Source organism: Pezoporus flaviventris, unplaced genomic scaffold (genome assembly GCF_033815535.1).
Source record: "Pezoporus flaviventris isolate CSIRO_AGI_PZ_B2104156 unplaced genomic scaffold, CSIRO_AGI_Pfla_v1 ptg000009l, whole genome shotgun sequence".
NCBI classification, from domain to species: Eukaryota; Metazoa; Chordata; class Aves; order Psittaciformes; family Psittacidae; genus Pezoporus; species Pezoporus flaviventris.
The window spans coordinates 4381424-4402849 of NW_026892557.1; the positions used below are offsets into that span (position 1 = coordinate 4381424).

At 56.0% G+C, this 21426-nt stretch overlaps 1 protein-coding gene across 1 annotated transcript; it reads left to right on the forward strand.

Moving 5' to 3' along the window:
- Nucleotides 1-78: 78 nt before the first annotated feature.
- On the forward strand, nucleotides 79-18671 carry NPHP4 (nephrocystin 4). The gene is made up of 29 exons (XM_061450373.1): nucleotides 79-103; nucleotides 370-545; nucleotides 878-1009; nucleotides 2646-2818; nucleotides 3128-3192; nucleotides 3448-3603; nucleotides 3713-3849; nucleotides 4317-4483; nucleotides 4566-4692; nucleotides 6447-6629; nucleotides 7036-7165; nucleotides 9249-9295; nucleotides 9897-10111; nucleotides 10216-10407; nucleotides 11019-11206; nucleotides 11796-11956; nucleotides 12348-12528; nucleotides 13448-13576; nucleotides 13704-13906; nucleotides 13980-14206; nucleotides 14300-14489; nucleotides 14636-14719; nucleotides 14808-14964; nucleotides 15244-15329; nucleotides 15860-15945; nucleotides 16346-16517; nucleotides 16997-17176; nucleotides 17927-18070; nucleotides 18152-18671. Exons 1-29 carry the CDS (start codon nucleotides 88-90, stop codon nucleotides 18290-18292), a joined length of 4245 nt encoding a protein of 1414 aa, XP_061306357.1. The 5' UTR covers nucleotides 79-87; the 3' UTR covers nucleotides 18293-18671.
- The last annotated feature ends 2755 nt before the right edge of the window (nucleotides 18672-21426 follow it).

A 21426-nucleotide genomic window follows, 5' to 3' on the forward strand; every position in this document is an offset into this window, starting at 1 on the left:
CGGGAGCACGGGTGGCGGGGTAGTGCCCGGCGGTGAGCCCTCTGGTTCCCCCCCCGGGCCGGCGCGGGGTTGGTCGGGCCCGAGAAGATGGCGTCAGGGCGCGGTGAGTGCGCTGGGCCCGATCCCGCGGGTGGTGCGGAGCGGAGCGGGCAGGGCCGGACCGGACCGGACCCCACCACACCGGAGTGCCCGCTCCGCTCCACCCCGCTCCGTCTTTATTCGCGGTGGGCCCCGGGCCGGTCGCGGTGCCCCGGTTGGCGCGGGTGTGAAGGTGTGCCCGGCCCGGCACGTGCCCACGCGGGGCCTCGTTGGGTTGCGGTGCTCCCGCGTTCCCGCAGCTCCCGGTTCATTCCCTCCTCCCTTGCCCAGGCTCTGCCCCGGGGACGCCGGCGGGGACAGGGCCCCCGCGGTGCAGCCACTGGGAGCGGGTGTTCCGGCAGAGCCTCGCGGTGCCGCCGCACGGCCGGCGCAGGAGGGTGCCCCCGGTGCGCCCCGCGCCCTTCTGCTGCGTCCTGAGGCACCTCGAAGGGGCCGCTCTCAGCCAGGTACGTGTGAGCCGTCATTAATCGGCCTTAATTATAGCATAGGTGAGTGCCCTGCGCAGAGGAGCTGCGGCTGCCCCATCCCTGGCAGTGCTCAAGGCCAGGTTGGACACAGGGCTTGGAGCAAGCTGCTCCAGTGGAAGCGGTTGGAGTTGGATGAGCTTTAAGGTCCCTTCAACCCAAACCAGACTTGTTTTTAAGCTAAAACCTCTGTATAACACTTTAAAAGTGAATTATTTGTTTTCCCCCCCCCGCCGTTACCAAAGCATGTTCTGCAGATTGGCCATGCTGAGATGGGTGTTCTGCAGTGGGGCTGATCCTGTCGTGCCTTGCAGGGAGCTGAGTACCAGCTGCGCCTTTCCCTCTTCGATGCCACCTACCACCACTTCTTCGGCAGGACCTGGAGGAGCAGCCTTCGAGTTGCCCGCGCTGCCCCATCGTGCCTGGCCAAGGCGGTGTTCAATGAGGTGAGTGCAGGGGAAGCTCCAGCAGACCTGGGAATGGGCAGCAATCCATCAGGGAATGGATGGAGCTGCAGGAGCAGGGTCCATGGAGGGAGGTTTTTAATGCATGAAGGGAAAAGTTGCTTTTGCTGGAGTTGAGGCCGGAGCTGCTCTGCTTTGATGCCGATTTCCTTCTTCAGTGTGGAGCTCTGGGGTCCCACTATCAGCATGCTGTAGCCAGGAGTCTTTCAAACACAGCGTGAAGCATGCACAGGCTCTGCCCCTTGTCTGCTGCTGATTCTTGTCTGCAGTGATTTGTTCTGCATGCAGGCAGTGGAACCAACCCATTTTCCTTCCTGGCACTACCCAATCCTTTGCCCAGGTTGCACCCAGACACTGCCCTATTATTAAGTTTTAATGGAACTCTTTATTAAGCTTTATGTGATGGAAAGCTTTATTAAGCGTTGTTTGATGGAAAGCTTTATTAAGCGTTGTTTAATGGAAAGCTTTATTAAGCGTTTGCTGGAACGGGGAAGCTGAGGTCTTGGGTTGCTTCCAGGGCAGCCCGGGAGCCGCGGTGTGCGGCCCTGTGCTGCCTGCTGCGCTCAGGGCTGGCAGCAGAGAGCAGTGTTTGCTCACGAGTGGGAAGGAAGGGAAGGCGCAGCCACCCTCTGGCACAGCGCTTCCCTCCCCTTACCTGGGAACCAAACTCATCCAGTGATGCCGCTCACAGCGGCAAACGGGGGTGCCCCTTATCGGGGAGACCCCACCTCCCCAGTGCTGCAGGTGAGGTGCAGCATGGGTTAGTGCTGTGTTCCTTCGTTTATTTGTGCCAGTAGCAGTATCTGAGAGGCATTGACGTGTGCATTTCTTCCCCAGGTGCTTTAGTTCTCCTCTGACCCCTGCTTTTTTGAAGAGGGATGGAGAAAAACCAGGGCAGGGGCACGGGGTCCGCGTGTGTGGCAGGTCAGGGTGACCCTGGTGGGGTTTAGAGGAGAGGACTGTGCTGTCACAAGCCACTGTTGATGCTCACAGAGGGGACAGCGAGCTTGGTTTTACAGCGGAGCTGCTGCAAGGGCTCCCTGGCTCTGCAACCAGAGGTCATTATTGCAGTGTTTTGCAATAAAAGATAATAGAATAGCGATTTATTTCCCTGGGTTGATGGGGTAATGTCTCTCTCCGTTATCCTTTCCTGACAGCCGGTGATTACGGTAAACGTTTTCCCTGGGACACTGCAGTAATGAGTCTTTAATAGAAAGAAGAACCTAGTCTTAAATCTTGTCCTGAGGAGGTGACCTGTGTCCTGTCCCCTCCTGCCTGCAGGTCCAGGCCACCCCTGTCTCTGCTCCCCACACTGGGTTGGGGTATTCTGACTCCTTTGGCTGCCCTGGTGTGGGGCTTGCTCTGCTTTTTCTGGCTCTGCAGCCTGTGAGTTACTCTGGAAAATGGGTGTTAACAACAAAAAAAGAAGGGAAAACAAAAGTTGATGATGTTTGGGGTTTAAGGGGGTTGAGATCTGGGGTCATTTGCCGTGAGCTTCTCTCTGGAAGTTTTAGTGGATGTTCTGGTTATGCTGTTGGCTGTCCCAGTGCCACAGGTGTTGCTCTGCAGCAGGCTCCACCAGCTCTGCAGTACCCTTTCTCTCCCTTTCCCACCCCAGACCATTTACTTCCATACCTCCTTGAACCACCCTGGCATTGCTGCTGTTGTGGAAGTGGTGGCAACAACCAAGAAAGAGGATGGGAGCTCTCAGCATCTCTCCTGTGGCTTTGGAGTCATCCCTCTGTTTGGCAGCGGGCCGGAGGTGAAGGACCTGGCCACCAAGGACAGAGTGTAGGTGTCATTGCCTTGCTGCTGCGTGATGGGGGATGCTGGGCATCGGGGTGACAACGTGCATGGCTGCTTTGAGGGGAGGAAGGGTGGTCCTGGGGCTGCAGAAACAAAGCCAGCATTTAGAAACCTGGAGTTCTTCACTGATGGAGAAGCAGCAATGGGTTTGTCACTGATGCCCTATCCTTAAAGGACAGGGTTTCAGCACGGGTGCAGAGTAGGCAGGTGGTTTCTGACTGTGAGCAGAGGCATGGTGGAAGAGGGAGGTGTGCTTCAGGGTGGATTTACGGACTGTGTGCTCTTTGCTTTCAGGCTGAAGCTGTACCATGGGACGCCCCGTGCCTTGCTGCACCCACGCTTTCAGGAGCCCATGGAAAGTAAGCAGCAGCAGGATGTGGTGCCTTGCTCCTTTCTTGGTGGCCTCTCTTACCCACATGAGTGTTGATATTACATGTGGTCCATATGTAGTGCTAAGTGGACTTGCCTTACTGCTAGATAGGAAAAGCCTGGCTGGGCAAACCCAGGTTTTCCTTTGCTCCCAGCACGTGCATTCCTGGATAATAACTTCAGCAGTGGTGCTGTGAGGCTGTCTCCACACCTTTGATCATTTTGGGATGTTTTCTCTTCTTCAGAGAACAAATACCTGACGGTGATGGAGAAGAGCCACCTGCAGTACACCCTGAAGCCCCACCAACCCCTGGAGATGATATCTCACCTCCTCCCTGAAAACCTTCCAGTGTCTGGGCTGCAGAGCATTCCCGGCTTGCTGCCAGTGTGCGGAGACACGAGTAAGGGCTCCTTCCCTTTCCCTGCTGCTTTTGGCTCTGGTGCCCCCCTCATCCTGGTGACATCTCCCTGACCACAGCATAACCTGTGGCCACCGCCTTTTCTTTTCAGGTGGCTGCTTGCAGAAGCCCCAGCTGATGAAGCCGGTGACCTGCTATCTGGAGAGGCTGTCTGTCTGTCTGTACCCTTCCCTGGGGGAGTTTGAGGAGGAGCTGCTGGACTTGCTGAACAGCGATCGCTTGCTGCAGGTACTGCTGGTGCAGCTAAGCAGGGGAAAGCCTGATGCAGGAGCAGTGAAGCTGGTGCTTCATTTATGGGTGGAGTGGAAAGGTTCAGCTAAAAGGTATTTGTTTTGCTTAAAGTCCCTGATTTTCTTTGCTGTACAAGCCTTCTCCTTGCTTTACTGCTGGCTGAGCACACAGGTGCTCTCTGTAGGCTTTGTTTTGAACATCCAGACACTAATAAGCAGAACTTGAGTTTGGGGAAATGCAAAGACAAGATGCAGAGCGCACTGAGTGTGTCTCTTTAGGAACAGGACCGCTGGCCAGATCCTTTATTTGCCATAAAGATGAACGATTTTCATATTCATCAGCCACCATGGGGGTGGATCCTGCTCCGAGTTTCCGACGGATTGCCTGAATTTCCTGGCTGTGGGCGGCCTGGGGAGGGATGCTGTGCCTCCTCACTACCCAAGCTGAGAGCCTGCCTGTCGCAGGCTAACGCCGCTCCGGATGGCGATGGGATGGTGGTTCGGGAGCGGCGGCTGCACGTCGGTGTCCACAACGGGCTGTGCTTCGTCCAGGCACCGCAGGTGGCTGTGCTGGTGCCGGAGTCAGAGGCAGCACGGGGTGGCTGCACGGGGGTGCCCAGCTCCGGAGCCAGGTAAGGGGGAGGCCTTCCACTGCTTGTGCTGCTTCCCTCCTGCCTCGTGCGTTGCCCACAGTTCCTCTCCATCCTGGCGCAGGGGTGCAGGTCAAGCCCTGGTGCTGAGGAGCCGCATCCACCTCAGTGAGTTGGTGCCTCACCCGGCCTTCGGGATCTGCTTCCAGCTGGAATATGTCTTCTGCAGCGCGGGGAGAGCCGGTGGGAAGGTAGGGCAGAGTGTGTGCACTTCATCCTGTATTAAAACGTGGAGATATGCTGCTGGGGAGTGAAACCCCATTGAGGAACTCCATCCTCTGCCCTTGTTTTGGCACCCTGCAGCCTCAGGACACTGCAGCTCCTGCTACCTAACAAACGGCCCTGCAAAGTATCCAGGTGCTTTCTGCAGCAAATATCCTGCAAATGGGCTGTTGAATCATTTTAATTACATGTGGATCCATTTCTCCGCCGTGTATATAGAGAAATGTGGCCTGCAGCAGTCCCATCGTGTTCTGGGAAGCTAATTCGGAACATTTCAGCTTTTTTTTTTAATTTAAAAAAGGATTTTCTTTACAATTTAGCATTTCTGCTGAGAAGAAGTTAACCCCTGAGCTTCAGCCTGAGGTTCTCTGCATGTTAAAGCCAGACAAAGCCTCTGTATTGACTGCAGAGGCCAGGCTCGTTAATGCCTACTTACCGATCATTAACATGTATTGTAACCTTGCTGGAGGCTAAACCCGGCTTAAAGAGCTGTTCAAGTGTGCCCTCCAGAGCCCCTTTGCTGTCGGAGCCATCGCCTCCTTGGTGCCACTGAATCCATGGCTGTGGGTTAGGATTCACTGATGTCCCTGCTAAGATGCTCACTGCAGGAAGTGACCTCTCTTGGGGGACAAATGGGTTTTACAAAGTGGAACACGTGTCAGGCCAGAGGGATTTGGGTCGAGGCGGGAAGGAGGAGCTGAGGTTTGCTGTTGGAAGTTCTGTGTTGGGCTCAACTCCTTTAGGAAGCTGAGAGCCGAGGCCCTCACAGGGATTTGGGGCTGCAGCTGCAGTTGTGTGCCGTGGGCAGAGCAGTTAATCCCAAGGCTGGTGTGGAGCTGATCCCCTTGTCCTCAGTGCTATAATTAGCAGGCTATGAGGGTGATTGCAGGTGCTGGCAAAGACCTCTCGGTTCTCTTCTGCACCTCTCCTTTGGTTGGAGGGGAGGCTGTGGTAAGTGGAAGCCTTTAGGCTGCCTTTCCCATCTGCCAGGAATGGGGGGCTCAAATATATCCCTTAATGCAGTATGCTTGAGGTGGGGGATTAGAGCCCTTTGGTGCTGATGGCTCTGTCTCAGCTTATGTGTGCTAAATACCTGCAAGGGCTGAAAACCCTGCTGGTTTTGAAAAGCATCGTATTGTGCTTTTACCTTGTAGCAGCATGATTCTGTGGTGATCCATAACCTAGAGGTGTAGTGCCTTGTGGGTGCAGGGGTGAGATAGGATTACTTGGGGTGCGGGTGCCTGCAGGGAGGGAATAACATCAGCAGCGGGCTGGGTAAAGGGGGTAAGTGCAAGGAAAACCAGAGCACCCATGGGGTAGGGTGGCATAGGGCTTACAGGGAGAAAGGGGGATTCATACCTGTGTGCCCTGAGTTTGTGGTCAGGTGTCAGAGGTGAAATCACGCAGGAGGGCACCAGTTCTGCTGGCAGAGGGGACAGAAGCAAACCTGGATGGATCCACATCCCTCTCCATCAGAGAAGCACTCCTGGTCCTCCTGGCAGCCTGAAAGGGATGGGAGCAGAAAGATGCAGTTGTATTGGGGGGGGGGGGGAGAATAGGTGCAAGAAGAGAAGGTGCTGGAAAGCAGAATATCTCCAGGATGGGTTGGTGGGGAGCGGGTTCTGCGGGGTGGGAAGATGTGTCCGGAGGTGAGACCCTGCTTCCTCCATCCTAGAGGCAACTGGGGGTGCCCATTGCTCACTGGGCTCCCTGTGTTCCGCAGGCCCTGGCTGGCAGTGCTCGTGGTGAGGCAGCCGACATGCGCTCCGTGCGCTGGGCTCTCTGGAGCCCTGAGCTGGGTGCTGGTGAGGCGGACGTGGCGCTGCCCCTGCGCGGTGGTGCCCGCCGCGGTCCCTGCCAAACCTTGGTGTACCGGGCCCCGCCGGGCAGCAGGAGCTCCTGCAAGGTGAGGGATGGTTCTGGGGGTGCTGATGGGGCTTGGGCAGGCTTGGTGTGAGGGGGGGCTCTTTGCCAAGACCTTGGTAAGTGCCCAGGCAGCTCCCTGCATATCTGGGGATGGGTGGAGAGGGATGGAAGGAAGATTGCCCCCCCGTGCTCACACCCCTTGCTCACACCCCTTGCTCACACCCCTTGCTCACACCCCTTGCTCACACCCCTTGCTCACACCCCTTGCTCACACCCCTTGCTCACACCCCTTGCTCACACCCCTTGCTCACACCCCGTGCTCACACCCCTTGCTCACACCCCTTGCTCATGAGCTCTACACTGGTGGAAGTGCACTGGGTGTCCAGTGCTGCTTGATTTCAGTTCCTGCAGACATACTGTAAGAAGTGTTTAACTCCCAGGTTCAGGGGAAGCACGTGGAGTCCGGGACTGTCCGATTCCGTGTTTCCACTGATTGGGAAGAACACGTTGTAACTGCTGCAGAGAGCCAATGCAAGCACAGGGACGAGTTGGAGAAGCCTCCCACGCCGTCGCCAAGTGAGTGTTTTCCAGATCGCTGGCATTTAAAACACAGAGTGTGGTGCTGGTGTCTGCTCGGGGTGGGGGGGAACACGGCCCCAGCGAGGGGCAGCGAGCAGCTTGTGAATTACCAGGAGGAGCCAAGATCCCACTGAGTTGCCTTCAGCTCTCCCTTTAACTTGCCAATGTCCCCTGTGGGAGTAGTGCTGCTCCATGTGCAGGATCCTCAGCCTGCTCCCGTTCTGGGTCACTCTGATGGCGTTTAGGCTTGTGTGCCCAGCACCTGGAAGAGCTGGATGGGTGCAGCAGTTGCTCTCTGGCAGTGCTGCTTTCATCCATCTGGACTCAGAGTCCCTTCAGACATGAGGATAGGAGAAATGTGAGTTACAGGGTGAGGGGAAGAAACCATCTCATGGTGCTGCCAGTGCCTTTCCAGGGAAAGCTGGATGGGGGGGGTGTGTGTGCAGGAGTGCATCTATCCCTGGTGCCGGGGTGCCAGGTCTGCTGGCTGTGTTGGAGAGAAACCTGCCGTTGGTGTGGGTTTGGGCATGGAGCTGAGTCTGGGCTCCTGGAAATCCTCTCTGGCTTCTTTCCATGTAATCCTGCCTGTTGTGACCGATGGGAAACCAACTTCCCTTTCTGCAGCATTGCTGCTGCTCTGCTTCCCACACAGGTCTTGCTGTGAAGCTCCAGGTACCTGGCGGTGTTTAAACACATTTATGGGTTTATCCAGCTCCCGGTGCGGGTCGGGGCGATGCTGGCGCATGGATGTCTGTTCCCATGCCAGCCCTGGTGCTGCCGTGCCTTCCACGAGATGGCAGAGTGGCACCATGGCTTTGCTGCAGCCAGTGCTGGCTTCCCGCTGGTGAGGAGCCGGGTTTGCTGGTGTAAGGGGCTCTAGAGCAGAAAGCTTCAGGTGAAGTGAAGGGGTCTGGGGCTGTGCTTTAGGCTCCCTGTGGCATTGCTGCTGGTGCCTTCCTGGTGCTGCTTGAAAGGTTTTCCTGGACACCTTTCAGCTGGCAGTGGCCAGGATGGGGAGTTGCAGTGTGAGGAACCAGTGTGCTTCCAGCCCAGCACTGGGCTCATGTGCTCCAGCCTGGGGAGAGCGTGCTGGAGCAGGGATGGGGTGCCCAGTGTGGGGAGATGCTCTGGTAAGGTGATTCTAGGGGATGAGCTGAGAGGTGTTTTCCTGTCTCTGGGGATAGGTGGCAGTGGGAAGTGCAGTGGTGATCCCATGAGGCGAGTGGCCACACGTGAGAGCCAGCCTGCACCCCGAGCTGCTGGAGGAGCGTTTGGTGAACGTTTTTGTAGAGCTCTGTTGGAAAACATGCTGCCATCTGGCCCCTTTGGCCAGGGGAGGCCAAGCACATCATCCATCAGCTCAGCTGCAGGTGGTGCTGATGGATCTGTCAGTCATCTCTGAACACTGACCCAAGCCATCCTCATGGAAGGAAACCACTATTGTAGATGCAAGGAAGGCAGGGTGGTTTCCATTGCACAGCAGTCAGCATGAGATAGCTGGAATACACACAGTAGTGGAAGCAAAATGAGGTCTCTGCATCACATGGATGCAGAGATGGAACATCTGTGTCCTCGGTCTGCTCTGAAGGGCCCGCGGCAGAGCGAGCTCTGTTGCACTGGCACATGAGCTGAGCAAATCCAAACACGATGGTGCTTGTACCATTCTGGGGCACAAAAGGCTGAAGAGAGTGACAAGAAATAACAGAGGAGCAATGAAAACCTTAAAGTATCTTCAAACTTTCACGTCTCATTAAGCATCCCGCTTAGGCAGCGCCGCGTGGCCGCAGGGAGCTGCGGCACCGTCTGGGGATGCTGGAGCTGGCTGCCTTTTGCAGCAGAGTTAGCCTAATTCCCAGCAAAATAATGGATGGATCTGGAAATATGCTACTTACCCCTGCAGGCAACAGGGTTATTGGAAAAATAAGTCAAAGCAGTGGCTGAGCGATGCTGGCTGCCTCGCTGAGCTGGCTTCACCCCCGACATTCAGATAGGCTGGTGGGAGATTGAGGGGTGCTCGGTGGTGGAGGGGACAGCAGTGACAGAGGGTTCATTTGAGCATCAGTCCTGTCCCTCTCTGCAGGTCTGGTGGCTCTGCCGACGACGGTGGCCTCCCCACGGGGACCGGGGGTAAGTGCCATGGACACAGGTGGTGGGTCACGGCATTCCCAGGGGATGTGCTCCCGGTCCCATCCTCTTCCCTGGCTCCTGCAGCCAAGAGGCACTAAACATCCTGCTCAAATCCACCTCCTCCAGGGCAGCAAAACAGATCCTGCCTACATGCTGGGCAAGATTCCCTGAGCTCTTTTCAGGCCCCAGATGTACCTGTAAAGGCAGTTCTGGTTTGTGTCAGCCCAGATTTGCTGGGTACTCTTACTCCCTGGTACATGCTGACAGTGATGCATGACTTCTTGTGGAGCTGCTGGGATTTAAGGAGAGCTGTGAATACAGAGATCCCTCTTTATGCCTTTTTTGTCTTGTATCTTGATGCAGGGATCAATGCACACAAGTATTTTTTGATGAAATGAAATGCTTTGTGAGTCCGCATTAAGCAGTTTGAGCTTCCTGCTGCATTTTCTCATCTATTTGCCAGGGAAGGCGCAGCAGCTGAAGAGGAAGCAGAGGTGCAAACCCTCCGGCAACCAGGCTGTCCTGCTTCTCGGCACAGAAGAGCTGCTTTACCATAGAGGGGCCAATGCAGGGCTCTCATTCTCTCTGCTCTCCTCCCCAGCTATCGGTGTCCCAGCTGTCAGTGTCCCCACCACGGGCTGGGCGCCGGTCCCTGGTGCCACCGGCCCGTGGCTCCCGGTGCGACGGTGGCATCACTCACCTGGAGGCTGACCTGAGCCTGCCAGACCCGGGGCACTGCGCTGGTGACCAGTTGCAGGCGCTGCCCTTCACCCCGCTGCAGGTGCCCATTGCTGCCGTGGGGCTGCAGGCAGGCAGGTGATGCTCGCTGTCCCTCCCCTGTGCTCCTGTGCCCCCGTTGCCCAGCCCATTGGGGTCCCCTGCATCTGCCTCTGCACAGCTCACCCTTGTTTCTCCATCAGGTCCCACACGGTGCTGTCCCGTGCCTCCCTGGCGCGCCTGCACGCTGCCGGCTTCCCGGAGATCCTGGACCGCAACCAGGAGCCGGTGGAGATCTCGGAGCCGGCGGACCCGGCGAGTTTGAGCCTGCAGCTGGAGGAAGCCGACCCTCTGCAAGGGAATGAGATAATCCTGCAGTTCCTGGCTTTTGGCAGGTGGGGTGGCAGCGCTGCTGGTGCCTCCTGTGGGCAGATCCCAGGGGGAAGCGTCCTTCCCATCCAGGCCATTTCCCTCCTTGAACAGAAGTCCTTGCAAGGAGCTACTTCCTCCAGCAGCTGCCATGGAGGCAGAGCCCTGGAGAGCTCTCGTCCTTGACGATGTTCTTGTCCTTCCTGGACTCTCTTAAATCATGTTCCAGTTCCTTCGGCTGTGTCCGTTGGCCACAATGTGGTGTAAAAGCTGCTTAATGCAGGGCTTCTCCATAAATGCAGATGGAATTGAGAATGTTGGCACCTACGGGGTGGCTTTGGCTGGATAAGGCTGCACTTGTGGTTTTCCTGTGCATGGCAGCATGCTGTGTGAAGGTAAAGCGTTGTCTTTGCTGGGCTCCTGTGTCGTAGCATATGTCAGGAGACAGCTGGAATTACAAAGCTTTTTGGAAAGGCAAGGCAAACCGTATGCCTGTCTTCAAAGGAGTCCCAATACTTGTGATGCTGCCAATCATCTCTTGTTCTTTTACCTCTGGGTGTGTGCCAAACACGCAAAGAGCTTGTGATGGGGAGGCAGTGCCATGCCATGAACTAACCCACCCCATTCTCTCCTCAAGGGATGCTCAGGGCAGTGTGGAGTGGACGTGGCCAAGGACCATCTTCCTCACATTCCAGTTCTACCGCTTCCCACCCGTCACCACACCACGGCTGCAGCTGGTCAGCATGGAAGGGGGGCCAGGCTCCGGGCTGGCTGTGCCAGCACAGCTCCTTGTCCGGGTGAACAAGGATGGGACCCCCAGCACTGGTAAGCTCTGGTTTGTAGCATGTGGCTGCTCCTCTTCATCAGTCAGATTTGGGCTTGTCCCTGGGCTGAGGAATGGGCTGGTGTCTGCTTTAATAGCAAACCTTTGCTAATACACCAGCATTCCGAATGTCCTGCGTTGGAAGTAAAGCCCTGGTAGGTGCTGGGGGTGCAGTCAGCATCCTGAGGCTGCTGGCTCTGGTGACTGAGTTCCTTCGATAAGAAAGGCAGCACATGAGCTCTGCTCTGCTCAGAGTGAGCAGCTCTGATCCTCCTGGCTGAAGGCTTTTCTTTGTTTCTTTGTGTCTTGTTCCATTCTGGTCCCAAGGGACACCATAGGCACTTGTGGCTGATGAAGCTTTCTCCATGTGGGGCTGTTAATGGCCATGAGAGGGGGAGTCTGTGCACACCACGTGTTTGTGGGAGGGTGCCAATCCCAGGGGACCTTGGACCTTGCTGGTTGACCAACGGGCTCATTAAGCAGAGGAGATGGGGTGTGTGACACCCAGCTTCCCCAGAGCAGAAGAGCCCCTGTGTCCCAGCTGATGTGCCCAAGGAAGCTCCGTGTCCATGGCAATGCCGTGTCTCGCAGGACTGCCGGGCTTGCAGCTGAAGTACATGGTGGATCCTGCTTTCCTGCGTGCCGGGGAGCAGCGCTGGTTCCTGCGGTACCTGGCTGAGCACAGCCTCCAGGTGGACATCTGGGATGGAGACTCCCTGCTCCTCGTTGGGTCTGCTGCTGTTAAACTGGAGGTATTGGTTAAACTGGAGGTCTTTACCCATAAGCCTTCAGGACTGCTTATGTTGGAGACCCTCTCCTTAGCGTGCAGGGGTGTTAAGGAAGAGCCTGACTTTTCCTTTGGTCCTGTGTTGAGATGCTGTTGCATTTCCCTCGCGTCTTTAGTAATCGAGTTGCTGTCAGCTCCTCTGTGTAACTGAGACTGATGTCAGCCTGACAAGCCCCTGATTGCAGGATTTGTCATCTTTACCTTGAAAGTGATGGCAGGACGTTAATTTTCTGACTTCTCTGGAGCTCCTGCAGTATCCTAGGGCTGAAACCCCAGACCTAGGACATGGGGACATCCCTACCCAGACCCCTTAACCCCGCAGACCTCCCCAGTAACTCATTACCCGTTTTCCTCAGCCCCTCCTGCGCCAGGGCCGAGGAGCAGTCAGGACACACCATGAGCTGGAGGTGGCCACGACCGAGTATGAGCCAGATGCAACGGTGATGGGCCAGGAGGCTCTCCGGCATGGTGCCCTGCGGCCCCTCGGTGTGCATGTGGTGGTGAGGGGCCGCCTTCACCTCTGCCTGGCCAATGTTGGTAAGAGCCTGCTGCTCACACAGCCAAAAGGCTTGAATGCTGCACCGGTGGCATGTGCCCCTTGCTGGGTAACTCCTGTCCCAGCATCAGCATAGTGCCATGGGCAAGGCCATAATGCTCCTGGTTGTGCCTGTGATCCCTGCTCGGCTTACAAGTGCTGGCACAAGGCTGTGGGGAGGCTGGTGGTGCGGGCACAACGCCATGTGTTTAGGTGCTAGCAAGCAGCATGGGGCTGAGGGAGAAGCGTGCTGTATACATGGCTGTACCTGATGGAAAACCACGCTTGTAAGAGCGTTAGTCTTCCCAGAACCTGCTGGCTGCTTCTATTTTATATATTTAATTCCCTGTCCTATAAATGTGCGGTGACTAAAATCTTATCTTCTGAAGAAAGATTAGCTCCATTAGAAGATACCTGAAATCGTCATTTCCATACTTGCCTGCAAAGGGATGATAAGCTCCTGGGAAGGAGAATCTGAGATCCAAACCCAGGGAGAGGTTTAGTTCGCACCCTGTGAAAGAAAGAGAGGAAGCAAAGATGCTGCAGCAGGGCAGCAGCCACGCTTTGGTGGTTGGTTGTTTTTCCCTGCATCCTCTTCTGTTAATTTCAAAATGCTGTTGTTAAAAGCAGGATTGAAAAGCACCTGAAGGATGGGGATGGCATTTGTTGGCTGGGGAAATACCTGTCAGATTTAGAGCTTTGTCCAGCTCTGCTTGGCATGGCCTTTGTGGATGGCACTGTGCTGATGCTGCTCCGTCTCTGGGCTGCACGGTGGTACCTGCTCTGGAGGGAGCACTGTTGGGCTCACAGAGCATCGCTGGCAACCAGAGTTTGCTCCTGCTTTAACCCGTCACAGGGCTGCAGTGAGGGTAACAGTGAGAACCAGATGGTTTCTGCTCACCTCATCTCTGCTTGTGGCAGGTCACCCATGCGAGGACACCCCAGGACAGCTGCCATCCCCGCTGCTGTCCCGCTCCCGCATCGTGCCCATGCCGGATGGCGCTGCCAACGTCCCAGCTGGCAGCTGGGTCTCCTTGAACGCTGCCAGCGGTGAGTCCTGGGTGGGTTTGGGTCGGCACAGTCAGTGCCAGCGCTTTGCCCCTCTCTGCTGCTCCCCTCCCTGCCTCTGCAGCATCGCAGGGGTCCCTCGTGGTGCCATGGTGCTGTCTGCCCGCAGGCGGGCGGGTGTCTCGGGCACGGAGGCTGGTGGATGTGGATGGGGAGCTGGCGGCCGTGCTGCGCAGCCGCTGGCCGGAGGCAAGGGTGGCCCCTCCAGCAGCACCCAGCGAGGCCGCGGCCGCCCGCCGGCGCAAGCTGCGGCGCATGGCGCTGGTGCGGCAGCAGGAGGATGCTGGTGGTGGGAGGACGCCGCAGCTCACGGTGAGGAGAGGGACCCCAGGGGCTGGGGATGCTGCGGTGGCACCGGGTTTATGGTTCCCTCCCTCCCCAGCAGGGCTGGCCGGAGCAGCGTGCCCGGCACGCGCGGGACCTGCAGATCATCGACGCCTACCGGGAGCACACCAAGGGTGAGAGCATTTCCCAGATGCTCAGCCAGGCCATCACCGTCACCCGCACCGTGCACGCTGTGCTGGGGACAGCTGAGTTCTTTGAGTTCACCCTGAAGAACCCCTATGGCATCCAGCACACTGTGACCATCGAGGTTGACCACCCTGAGCTCAGGTGGGGGCCAAAGCGGGGTCTCCTCTCTGTGTGTGGGGTGATGCCAGGGTGACACTGGCTCCTCACCAGCACCTCTGCCACTCGCTGCCCCAGTGTCATACTGGACCCAAGGGAATGGCGGCACTTCAAGGAGCTGACCAAGAGCGTTACACCGGTGGAGGAGGAGATGTTCCACCTCCGTGATGACCTCAGGCCTCAGGTCTACCTGCGCCCCAATGAGACTGTTCGCATCCCATTTAAATACCAGACCTTCTCTGCAGACCCTGCTGTCGTGGCAGCACAGGTTAGGTGCTGAGCGCCCTTCTGAGCTGTTCCTGGTAGGAAGTGTTTCCCTTGGCTGCGTTTTCTGTGCAGTGGTTCTGTCTCAGGTAGCACTGTGCACCTATGGCAGTGTTGCATCCCGAGGCAATCCGCTCTTGTACCCTGCAGGGACCAGGAGGGCTGGGTGCCGGTGCTGACACAGCCATCCGTTCCCTAGGGAAAAGTGGGGCCGGGCAGACAAAGCACATCCAGGTGAGGGAGCCGGGGGAAAGGGGCTGTGCAGGAGGAGGAGCATCACTCCTGCAGAACTCCATCCTTCTCCTTCCGCCCTCTGGGACAGGTTTCCTTCCAGGTGAGTGGGGGGAAGCCCATCGCGCTGCTGCGGGTGAAGGTGGAGCCGCAGCCCCATGTGGTGGACCAGACCTTCCGCTTCTACCACCCCGAGCTCACCTTCCTGAAGAAGACCATTCGGCTGCCCCCCTGGCACACCCTCCCCGGTGAGCCTGTGGCTCTTTGTTGTTAAGCTACCACCCCTGGCTCATAGGGATGGGGCAGTAAGGTGCGTGAGCATCCAGAGAGCACATGGGTGCTTCCTTGGGCTCCTTGCTTGCTCTTTATCCACCTGCCAGCATTAATTTTATACCCAGTTCCCTGTACCAGGACAGCCATACACTGGGAGGGTTACGGTGTAAGGGGTCCAGGTCTATGGCTGCATGGGGTGCAGGGTAGCAAGCACAAAGTGCTGAATATAGCTTCATCTCTGGGTCTCTCCACAGGCACACCAGTGGGGATGCAGGGTGGGGAGCCTGAGATGTATGTCCGCTGCAGTGACCCAGACATCATTTGTGAAACCAAAACCATGGTACTGGTTCTGCTTTGGCATTGGTCCTGTGCTTTGTGTCCTCCTGCTGCGGGTTGGTTTTGTTGGCGGGGAAGTGCCTTGCACCCGTGCAGGGATGCTGATTTGCAGCCCCTGCTTTGGAACATGCAGCGTGGGCTTCCTGGGCTTGCTTTGCAGCTTGGGGGGGGGTTAGGAAGGGAAACTGAACGTGGGCACAGTCTTTGCAGATGGTGATGGAGGGTGGTTGCTGATTGCCTGACACCCATTAGGATGGGAATTGGATTATGGCTTGTTAGAAAACTTGGGGAAATTTTGCCAAAATTTGATTACAGATGCAGACCTGGAATGCGATAGTTGTTTGTGTCCTCTTTTGTAATTAAAAATATTGGAAGAGCTCAGCCAAGCTCTATAATAACTTGATAACTTGGTTTAATGAGATGCAGACAGCATCTGCGTTCGGTAGCGGGTTTCCCTGATGGGAGGGAAGCCCCGGAGCTCTGGTTAGTGGGATGATGGTGAGGTTGGGATGATGCTCTGCTTTCTGCACGCAGGGGCCTGGGGAGCCACAGGACATCTTCTTAAAAGTAGCTGGAGGACCAAGCCCACAGATCAAGAAGTTCTTTGTTGCTATTTACACGTAAGTACCAGAACCCCAAAAAGGTGAGAAACGGGTAGCTTCCACTGCCCTCCCGTTCCTGGCAGTGTTCAAGGCCAGGTTAGAGCAAGCTGCTCTAGTGGAAGGTGCCCCTGCCTGTGGCAGGGGTTGGAACTGAATGAGCTTTAAGGTCCCTTCAACCTAAACCACTCTGATTCTGTGATCCTATGATTGCAGAGGCTGGGCAGGAGGCTTCCTGAAATGTTTGCAGCTCAGGTTCTCTTTTCCCCTAATCGCTCTTTGGCCAGTGCATCCTCATCATGCAGACAAGTGCCTTCTGCACCATCCTTGGGCGATGCTTTAGGAACGGGTGGGACTGAACTGGTTTCCTTCAAGGAAGCTCACTGCTTGCTCTAAGCCCCTCTGTTTGTCTCGGCCACAGGGACCCGTGGCTGGCAGCACCCATCCAGATCTGGCAGTTCTACCTGCACTCCCTGCAGCGCCTGGATGTGAGCTGCACAACCGGGCAGCTCACCCGCCTCTCGCTGCTGCTCCGGGGCACGCCGGCACCACGCAGGGTGCAAGCCTTCACCTCCCACCCGCAGGAGCTGGAGGTAACCCTGGAGCTGGCCTGTGCCAGGCCATGGAATTCCCTCTGGGAAGCGGGGGAGCCAGCCGGCTTGGAATGACGAATAATCTACTGCGGCAAAGTGTTTGTGATAATTATCTTTTGATTAGGGCTGTCATGTGTAGGATCATCGGCAGGAAAGCCCAGAGGGCAGATTATCTGCGTTAATGAGACTGTCAAGACTAACAATTTCTATAGGATTCCTAATTGCGGGTGTGAATAATAAAAGGCACAAACCCTCCAGCACTGTCCTGTAAACAAAAGGAAAAGTCTCCCTGGGGAAGCCTGGGAGGGGAGGGAGTCCCCAGGCTGGGATGGAGCTGGATTTCCTTGGCCGGCTCCCATCCTTCCCAACACGGAGCCAGTTGTGGTGTAGTCACGTGGGAAAGTTCAGAGCAATGGGATCTCGTTTATGATCCAAGCTGGATGTAGTGTGACAGACCAACCCCATGTTGGTTTCTGCAGGTGGATCCGGATGGTGCCTTCCTTCTCCCTGCTAATGGCATCCAGGACCTGTATGTCGGTGTGAGGCCGCGGAGGGCCGGCAGCAGGTTCATCTACCTCAACCTAGTGGACGTGGAGTCCCACCAGCTGGTGTCCTCGTGGCTGCTCTGCCTGGCCTGCAGGCAGCCCCTCATCTCCAAGGTACAGCCAGTCTCATGGTGGGAAAAGATGGGGATAGAGCTGGACCAGCAGTTGCAGTCTGGCTGATAACCCAGAGCAGGCTCCTGCTTCTCCCTCCCTTTCCATTATGGGTGTTTTGGTGCTTGCCACCCTGAGGACATGTTTAGCCCCGGTGTGCTTGTATAATCTCACCCAAATCCCTGGTACAGTGTGTTTTGGGCTGTTCTGAAGGCAGTCCCATCAGCTGGTCAGTATCTCTGGTTGTGAGTTGAAAGTTGCAGCCTGCTGCTTTCCATGAGGCCTTGCCTCAAAGCTGGAAAATCAGATTCCTGGTAACGTGTTCCTTTAAAACATTTTCATGGAACCCTCAGGACCGGGGGGGCTCAGATCAGTTTGAACTGATGCCCCAGCACACGGCCAAGTGCTGCAGGGTTATCTGAGGGAGCTCCACTGCTCTGCCCATGGACACCCATTAATGAGCTAGAGAATGAGCTGCCAGGACCCAGGTGCTCCCTGGCCCTTGGTCAGTCGGGCTTGTAATTGCTCCTCTGAGTACAGCGGTGCCAGCAGCAGCGTGAGGAGGATGCTTCTGCTTGGAGGTGGTTTCTTGGTACCTGTTGGCAGAGACAGATGCGAGGTGTGGAAGGGGAGAGGAGGGGATGTGTGCTCCAGAACACTCTCCATGGTGTGCTGGCGTGGGAGGCAGCTCCCCGGGGTTGTACTGGGGTTCCCTCTGTGCTGCTCCTGCTATGGTTTGTGTTTGTCCCGCAGGTGTTTGAGATCTCGCTGCCTGCAGGAGGTGGCAGAGGCTGCAACAAGCGCATCACCTACACCAACCCCTACCCCTCGCGCAGGCTCTACTTCCTGTGCACCAACCGGCCCGACCTGCTGCAGTTCAAGGAGGACTCCTTTGAGGTATGTGCCCCCCGCCTTGCCAGCCCCCTGCCCTCACCCAGCGGGGCCGTGCAGTGCATGGTGTGGTGCTGTGTCCCGCAGGTCGCCGGTGGGGAGGTGTACACCATCGGCTTGCGCTTCGCCCCCAGCCAGAGCCCGGCTGAGGAGGAGATCCTGATTCACATCAATGACCACGAGGACAAGAATGAGGAGACCTTCTGCGTGAAGGTGCTCTACCAGTGAGCCTGGTCTGCCCCGTGTCTCTGCAGGGGGGGTTGAGCCTGGTCCCCTCTTCAAGCCACAAGGGCACCGGCATCCCCAGGCATTGCCATTGAGCGCTGGTGGTGCCACGTGGCTCCATCCACACAAAGCAGGGAGAGCGAATGTGTTTGTTACCACACAGGATGGCTTTATTTTTGTCAAGTGTTACTACGTTTTTAAGCATTTTTGGAATCTCTTTTTTTTCTTTTTTTTTTAACATAAAAAGTTTGCAGATTTGTGTCTGCGGGGTATTTTTAAAGTATTTTATATTCTGCAGTGAGTTTTGTACGCACTGAGGCCGTTTGCTGGAGTTTGGGGTATTTTTTTACTCATCCTTCCTCAATTAAACTTGCTGTGCAGCGCGGCAGAGCGTGGCAGCGTCTTCTTCCGTGGGAGGTGGAAGCCTTTGGAGTCCCCATCCTGCAGAGGCGACTGCTGCAGTGGCACCAGTCCCACGGTGCGGAGTGCTGGGGGGCCCCTGGATCCCCCTCATTTGCCTGGAGCATCCTGTGGGTCAGTGCAGGGACTTCGGATGGGAGTGGTGGGGGGAATAAAGTCCAGGCTGTGGAGGAAACACCAAGAGGTGAGAAAACAAGGAGCCAAGGCCAAAAGAGGGGGGGGGGGGTGGGTGTCTCTGGCCCTTGCTGTGCCCCTATCATCACACCCTGGCTAAGCCCCATTAGGAACGCATTAGGGCTTCATGGGTCTAAGGCTGGTGCATGAGGAGCCCTGATGAAGTCATTGCAGAGTTCCTCTGCCTGATGGCAGATGACAGCTGATCTTTTACAAGGGATTGCTCTGTCTGCGGCACTGAGAGGCCCCGAGTTGGGTTGTGGCAGTAGATTAACTGGATAATCCTCATTCTGTTTTCATACAGTGATATTGCTTGAGGCTTGTGAAGGAGCTGGTGCTGCCTGAGCCCCAGTAAATGATGTGCTGGTGGGCCCTGGCTCTCCTCACTGGTGGCAGCTCCTTGTTCTCTTCCCATTTTATTCATGTCAGGAATACATTTGGATTATTGTAATGATACAGTTAATTCACCCTGGAAATCTGCTCCCATCTCCTCACCGGCATGCCCAGGGAAGAAAAGATGAGGAAGTGGCTCTTTAACTGAGCTCTTTGATGGGGGTCAGGGTGGGTTGCTGAGTTGGAGCTCTTTGCATCATGCAGGTGCTTTGGGTGCCCTTGGAACCCTTTCCATGACTCTGGTTCCATTCCTGCTTTGCCTCACCCCACATCTGTTTCTTGGTGGGGTTTGTGGCTATTGTTTGGAGACATCTGCTGGGGACCGTGAGGGATGCTGGGGACCGTGAGGGATGCTGGGGACCGTGAGGGATGCTGGGGACCGTGAGGGATGCTGGGGACCGTGAGGGATGCTGGCAGCTGTGCCACTGTGTTGTGAAGAGGTGGATGGGGTGGATGCACTGGGGTGGTTCCTGCTCCCTTCCCAGCCAGCTTTCTCTCCACGAGCTTTACCAACCAGCACTGGCCCTTCCCATCCTGAGCAGGGCATGGGAAAACCCATCAGCATTCATTCACATACCCAGGCAGGAGCTGTTGTTGTGCTGAACTTTACTGCAGGAGCTGAACTTTACTGATCCTCAGAACAAACAAGTTCCGGGGCTGTGTTTGGAGCTGGGGAGACAGGAGCAGGCTGGGCTGGCCCAGTGGTGCCAAACAGGGCCACTGATAAGGGGCAACTAGAAATAGATGGGAGAAAGGGAGGTGGGTGCAGAAGCTCCTGCTGCAGCTGGGCAGCAGGTTCCTGAGGTGCAGGGGGTGATGGCTCCAGCCCAAACCTTTATACCCAGCTGATTTTTCCTATTAAGAAAATGAAATTGCAACTGCCTGAGCCGCCTCTAATTAAACAAAGGCTCACATAATATTTGCTGGGAGCCAGCCAGCCTTGTAACATGACATTACGGAGTATCTTTATTAGCTGAAATGAGTACTTGGAGCCTCTGCCAAATTGAAAGGCGATGGATGCATTTGGAAGTGGCACTTGCAGGGTAGAGCAAAGGCTTCTACAACCTGCCCATGAGCCTTGGCTATGGCAGGTAGGGCCGGGAAGGTGCCCGGTGTTGGCACCCCAGTGTGATGCAGCACCTTGTGATGGCAGACACAGAATTCCATGGATGGAGCACGCATCACCTTCGGGCTGGCATTGGCCAAGTGATGGGATTATCACAGCTGGGAGAGGCAGATTGGGCTGTGGCTATTGGTGAAGCTGATTAACTTCTGCAGTGCCTTATTGCTCCTGCATGACCCCCTTTGCAGTGCAGCAAATGGGCATGACAAGCCTATCACCGTGCCTCGGGGCTGGGGAAAACCCCGTGCTGAGGTCTGCCCTATGGAGAAACTCCTGGGTATCCTCAAGGAGCCTGTTGGGGTGACTCAGCTCTCATTAGGGACCGGACGTGCTCCCACTGCAGGAAGCTTTGGTGCTGTAACGCATTGCTCTTGGCATTCCCAGCTGGAAGCGTTTTGATTCCAGAGCCTGAAATGAGGTTTTTATTTTGAAATGTGATTTGCCTTTTGTTCCAGAAGGTCAAAATCTAAATGAAATGCTTTAATTCACCTGAGCTGAATTCATTGGGTTTGGGCTTGGGCAGGCGCACGGTGACTGAGCTCAGGGTGCTGTGAGCTCTTGCAGCCTTTCCTGCAGCATGACTTGAAATGCTTGCTCCTGATTAAAGTGTGGTGGAAAACCCAGAGCAGTTTACTCCAGGCAGCTATGGGGCTTCATGCTGAAGACATCCAGCAGGAGTGATGATGCATCAGCTTTAAGACCAGCAAATGGCTCTGGAGGTGACAGCGCATCGTGGAGCCAGGCTCCTATGGTCGGTTACAGTCCTCTCTGTCCCCTGTACTTCTCTGAGGTGGTGTCAGATGTTGTTCTGCAGAGGAAAAACCCCTTTTGGTTATTCATATGTAGCCCAAATACTGCAGCGATCCCAGGGCTGGAGTCTGGAGGGTTTATTCCCTGTTTTTCCCATGCGTCTTCCTGAAAGCGCAGCACCGACTTGATAAAGAACGATTTAATGGCTACAGAACCCGGCGATAAAGCTGCTCTTAATGGATTGCTTGAAGATCAAGGCTGTCAAATACCAGGCTCA